This window comes from Erythrolamprus reginae, chromosome 9, assembly GCF_031021105.1.
Source record: "Erythrolamprus reginae isolate rEryReg1 chromosome 9, rEryReg1.hap1, whole genome shotgun sequence".
NCBI lineage: Eukaryota > Metazoa > Chordata > Lepidosauria > Squamata > Dipsadidae > Erythrolamprus > Erythrolamprus reginae.
In genome coordinates this window covers 30,891,259-30,897,258 of record NC_091958.1, presented here as the reverse complement: position 1 = coordinate 30,897,258, position 6,000 = coordinate 30,891,259, and the positions used below count along the sequence as shown (strand labels likewise).

Here is a 6,000-nt window from a genome sequence, read left to right as displayed (position 1 = left end):
ACCAGTCATTAAGTTTGAACAGAGTTCCATTCCCCTTCTCTCCCTCTGTTTGCATCAATTTCTATGAACTCCGTTCAAACTTGATGAGGGGAGGTGGAAGGGAACGCATTGCTTCTGCAAACACTCAGAGAGCAATTGATGCAGCAGAGAGGAAGAGAAGGGAAAGAGAGCTCCCTTCAAGCTTGATATGGGGGGGGGGGAGAGAATGGAAGGGAAGGCATTGCTTGCTCCTCTGATCGGCTGGTGGCAAAGTGTCCCGTGTGCCCAAAAGTCCGGGGGAGGGGGAATGGGGTTTTGTACCCTTTCGGAGAAAGGCCTGTGACTAAGTGGCTGTGACGGGAGGGCTGGGCTGAGCAGCTAAGGCCCTGTCAGTGAAGGAGAAAAGGCAGTGGCCAATAATCGAAGGCAGAAGGCTGGAGACTAATCAGGCAGGGCCAAGAGGAGGAGGCAAAAAGTCCCATTCAGCTACTAGGGATAGTAGTAATGCCTCCACACTAAGCCCAGCCAGGCTGTCAGAATCCCCTTAGAATTGCAGAGTAACATAAATTCCCTTAGAACAACAGCCTTAAATGGAACTTCCAGGTTTTCTATAACAGAGCATCAACTTTCAAACTCTCCAGTTAAGAGGAATTTTGACTACCGAGTAAACCCAGCAAGGAGGTCAAGAGGGGATCGCAAAGCATGGCAAAAGGGACTAAGTGGAGAAATACGAAGGGCAAAATCCAAGACTTTAAAAAAAAAAAGCTTCGGGATATTCTTTAATCAAATACAACATAGAAACTTGGTGACACTTCTCAAAATTCGCCTCTTGCCGCCTGTGCGATTGTGTGGCTCATCCTCTTTAATTATGTCCCACAATGACTCTTTTGACAGCGAGGGGAAGGAAGTGAGGTTGCTGCTTATCTCTTCTGAAAGAATTTTCAAAAACCATGTGAGATTGCCCCACCGCCTTTCAGCCTGGAGGCTCTTCTCATCAGGGCCTTTCAGGGGATCCAACATTTTCTTCTCAATGGGTACCCCTGAACTTTCTCCCCTCAAATGAAGCAGGAGCATTGGGGGAAAGGGGAAGCTGAAACATGATGAAAAACTGCTGCAGTACATTATTTTGGTGGTTGTCTCCCCAAAAAAACACACCAGGGCAAAGGAAAAGGGGGGGGGCTGAGCTTGAGGGAATGCCTGGGATGAAGTAGGATGCAAGTTCTGAGCAAGACTCCGAGAAGCGGCCTAGAGTGGCGCGTCGAAAAAATTGCTGCCACGGAAGACGGAGGAGACGATTTTTCCTGTGGAATTGATGGTGCCCTCGCTGTCCGAGCTGGATTCGGAGTCACTGCTTCCTGAGTAAGCCCCGAGGCCAGGCAGGATGCCGATGCAGACGGAGGCCGAGGGGCAGTGGAGGGCAGAGCCACTCATGGTGGTGCTGCTGCCCAGGGGAACGCAAGATGGTTTTTCTGAAAGAGAAGGGGGAGGGGGAGAGACCGTGGAAATACAGGCGGTCCTCAACTTGTAACCACAAATTGAGCCCAACGCAATTGCATTGCTAAGTGAGAAATGTGTTGAGTTTTGCCCCCTTTTACGACTTTTCTTGCCACCTTTTTTTTCCAAATCAATTTTTATTTTTTTGTTTCTCCTCCCTCCATCTCCAAACAGATATTTTATGAACAGAGTGTTGTCCAGATCAATCTTACATATCTTTCCATATATATACATAGTTCATTTTATATCAGCACTCTATTTTCAATTCCAACCATAATATTCTCTTTGCATATTTTTTAACTTACCGTATATTTCAGAGTACAGTGAAACCTCGTGTTACGAACTCCTCGTGATGCGAATTTTTCGAGATACGAACCCAGGGTTTCAGATTTCTTTGCCTCGTCTTAAAAACCCTTTCCATCTTACGAACCTGAGCACGGGTCCGTGGGATCTCTTACTGCGCCTGCGCTCTCTGACTGCTGAAGGGATTCCCCTGCCTTATGATTGTCACTGCCGGGATTTCCCATTTGATTACAACCCCTGGTGGGATTGGGGGGGGGGGGAGAGCTGCGCCTGAACCTGGAGCCCGCTTAGGAGCCGCCCTGCTCAGAGGAGAAGACGTAGCTGCCACTGCCACTGCAGCCACTGCGTGCGGCTGCGAGAGCGCTTTCTCCGGATAGTTGCCGGCCGAAGCGCATGGGGTTTTTCATTTGCTTTCCAGCGGCTAGGCGAGATCCCCCCTCCTCCTCCTCCGGGGACAGACATGCGCTCCCCTTTGTCTCCACAGCCAAAGAAGCGGCGGCCAGTTGAAGTACCGGTAGCAGCTGCTTCTCCTCCCTCCCTCCCTTTGATCCTCAGCAGCCCTGTCCATCAGAAACCCCTCTGAGTCCTACTCCCCCCTCTTGCCCATCAGAAAGAGAAAAAGGAGAAAGGGGAAGGGAAAGAGAGAGGGGGGAGTGTGTGTGTGGGTGTGTGTGTGAGAGAGAGGCTGACTGCCTCTCCTTTGCAATGACACCAGAAGCTGCCTGTTGGCTGTGCTGGGCTCGTCCCCTGGACGCGCTTGGCGGCTTTGCCTGAGGATGAGAGAGCAGCTGAGGGACAGGCGAACACAGGTTTCTTTCTTTATTTCTCCACCCTTCAACCTTCTCCTCAGAGGCTTCCTCCCATATGTGCCGCATATTTCCCTGGAGGGGTTTGTGTGTGAATGGGGGGGGGGGGGGGGCTTCCCTGTCTTTATCGGAGCTGTTGCTCCCCCCTCCGACTGAGCATGTTTTCGTGTTGGGCTCTCTCTCTCCATCCATCTATCCATCATCTCTATCTATCTATCTATCTATCTATCTATCTATCTATCTATCTATCTTTCTTTCTTTCTTTCCCGGAGCTGTTCCCCGCCCTCCGACTGAGCGTGTTTTCGTGGTGTGCTGTGCCGGCAATGGGCTGGCCCTCACAAAACCCGGGTGGGGGCTTTCTCTCTATCTATCCATTATCTCTTTCTTTCTATCTATCTATCCATTATCTATCTATCTATCCATTATCTATCTATCTATCTATCTATCTATCTATCTATCTATCTATCCATCCATCCATGCATTATCTCTCTCTCGCTCTATCCATCCATCTATCCATTATCTATCTATCTATCTATCCATCCATCCATTATATATCTTTCTATCCTATCTCTCTCTCTCTCTCTCTCTCTCTCTCTCTCTCTCTCTCTCTTATCTATCTATCTATCTATCTATCTATCTATCTATCTATCTATCTATCTATCTATCTATCTATCTATCTATCTATCTACAGTGGTACCTTAAGATACGAACTTAATTGGTGCCGGGGGGAGGTTCGTAAGACGAAAGGTTCATAAGACGAAACATTGTTTCCCATAGGAAACAATGTAAAGTCAATTAATCCGTGCAACCAAAAAACCCCCCGCAAAAAACCAGCTTTCGGCGATTGCTGGGAAGCCGCGCGGCTGTTTTAAAAGGTGACAGCCGGCCTGGGGGGCTTTCTAGCTGGGAAGCCCCCCAGGCCGGCTGTCACCTTTTAAAAGAGCCGCGCCGCTTCCCAGCTGTCCCCTGAAGCTGAACGCGGAAGTTCGGCTTTGGTGTTTGGTGTTCGGAGACAGCTGGGAACCCAGCGGTCTCTCGAACACCGAAACCGGAAGGGGCAAGGTGGGGGGGGGGGAGAACGGGAGGCTCAGCATTCCGTCAGTCGCAGCGCTGGCTGTCAACTTTTCTTTTTAGCACTGGGGAGGCAAGTCAGCTCCTGCCCAGTGCTAAAAAGAAAAGTTGACAGCCAGCGCTGCGGCTGACGGAATGCTGAGCTTCCCGTTCTCTCTCCGCCCCCCTGTGTTCCTAGGAGAAGTGCTGGTGAGGAGCAGAAGGTCTGTCTTGCCTCAATCCCCAGCACTTCTCCTAGGAACACAGGGAGGCGAAGGGGCGAGGGGGGGGAGAGAGAACGGGAGGCTCAGGAAGGGAGCTCGGGAAGGAGCCCACGGTCAGTCGGCTGCGGGCAGGAGGAAGGCGATTGTTCCGCTGCCGCCAGCATGGCCTGGCTGGCAGCGGAAGATGTAACGGAGCCCACGGGGGATTCGCCTTCCTCCCACCCGCAGCCGACTGATCGTGGGCTCCTTCCCGACCTCAGAGAGCTTCCTGGTTTTCGTCCGTGTTGGATTCGCGAGCTTTCATGCCCAGGAAGCTCTCCGAGGTTGCGAAGGAGCCCACGATCAGTCGGCTGCGGGCGGGAGGAAAGCGAATGGCACGGGGCTGGGCTCGGCTCCCCCCTTGGCTCCCCCCCTTACCAGCCCCGCCGCGGAAGGCTCCATTCTGTTCCCTGAATGGAGACCGCCGGCCGCTCAATCGGGCCGGCAGGGAACAGAATGGAGCCTTCCGCGGCGGGGCTGGTAAGGGGGGGAGCCGAGGGGGGAGCCGAGCCCAGCCCCGTGGCATTCGCTTTCCTCCCGCCGCAGCCGACTGATCGTGGGCTCCTTCCCGACCTCGGAGAGCTTCCTGGTTTTCGTCCGTGTTGGATTTGCGAGCTTTCATGCCCAGGAAGCTCTCCGAGGTTGCGAAGGAGCCCACGATCAGTCGGCTGCGGGCGGGAGGAAAGCGAATGTCATGGGGCTGGGCTCGGCTCCCCCCCTTACCAGCCCCGCCGCGGAAGGCTCCATTCTGTTCCCTGCCGGCCCGATTGAGCGGCCGGCGGTCTCCGCCACGGAGCCCGGCCCCATGGGCTTGGTTACATCTTCCGCTGCCAACCAGGCCATGCTGGCGGCAGTGCAACGAAGAGAGACATTTGCTTTCCTCCCGCCAGCCCCTCAAGTTGGATGCACCTTCGCTGGCCCGCTCGGCCGCGCCTCCTCGCCCGCCGCCCGCCCAGGATGCAGACCTGCTGCCTCGCCCCACGCCCGCCGATCCTGCGCCTCCTGCTTCCCCCCCAGCCAAAAATACAAAGGCGGTCAGCCGCCGCCCGCGGAGCAATGGGAAGCTGAAGCCGCCGGTGGTTTCAGACTCCATTTGCTCCAGGCTGCTCTGCCCTGCCTGTCAGACCGTCTTTGTGTTTTTCGCTGGGGGGGGAGAGCAGGAGGACCTTCCTGACTCCCTCCCCCAGCGCCGGACCTCCTGCCCTCTCTCCCAGACAAAACCCCAAAGTGGCCTCCCGAACCCGGAAAGAAGCCCCGCCGCCGGCTGTCACCTTTTAAAACAGCCCGGCGGCTTTCCAGCAGCCTCCGAACGCTGAACCCGGAAGTTCGGGTTTGGCGTTCGTAACACGAAAAAAGTTCGTACGAAGAGGCAAATTTTTTCTGAACCCCGGGTTCGTATCACGAGTTGTTCGTAAGACGAGGGGTTCGTATCTTGAGGTACCACTGTATCTATCTATCTATCTATCTATCTATCTATCTATCTATCTATCTATCTGTCTGTCTGTCTGTCTATCCATTATCTATCTATCCATCCATCCATCTATCCATTATCTATCTATCCATCCATCATCTACCTACCTACCTACCTGTCATCTACCTATCTAGCTACCTATCTATCCACCCATCTATCCATTATCTATCTATCCATCCATCCATCCATCCATTTATTCTATCTACCTACCTCCCTACCTATCTATCCATCTATCTTTCCATCTATCCATCACCTATCTATCCAGCCAGCCAGCCAGCCAGAGGCTTGCCATAGAACGGAATAGAAAGTTTGATCCTCGGCAGCCGGTCGAGTCTAAGCGGCTTCTACACGGTGCTCCTCACCCCTCTTGCCCATCAGAAAGACAAAGAGAAGGAGAGGAAGGAAAAGAGAGGTGTGTGTGAGAGAGAGAGGGGGGGGGGCTGACTGCCTCTCCTTTGCAATGATACCCGAAGCTGCCTAGCTGCTTCGTCCCTATCCCAGGTGAAAGTCCCATCCCCCTCAATTTTCTTAACGTATCCAGGACTGGCAACTGTTTCAGTTTTCTTCTTAGGCAAGCCTCTAGATGGATGGATGGATTGATGGATAAATGGATAGATAGATAGATAATGGATAG

At 53.1% G+C, this 6,000-nt stretch overlaps 1 protein-coding gene across 3 annotated transcripts in view; it reads right to left on the bottom strand.

The window, feature by feature from the left end:
- Positions 1-745: 745 nt before the first annotated feature.
- Positions 746-6,000, bottom strand: part of PSME3IP1 (proteasome activator subunit 3 interacting protein 1) — a 68,721-nt gene continuing 63,466 nt past the window's right edge. For all 3 annotated transcript variants that reach the window (XM_070760759.1, XM_070760757.1, XM_070760760.1), the window contains one exon: positions 746-1,448. In XM_070760759.1, the coding sequence (XP_070616860.1) occupies positions 1,225-1,448 (224 nt within the window). In that variant the 3' untranslated portion in view covers positions 746-1,224. The remainder of the gene's footprint in view (positions 1,449-6,000) is intronic.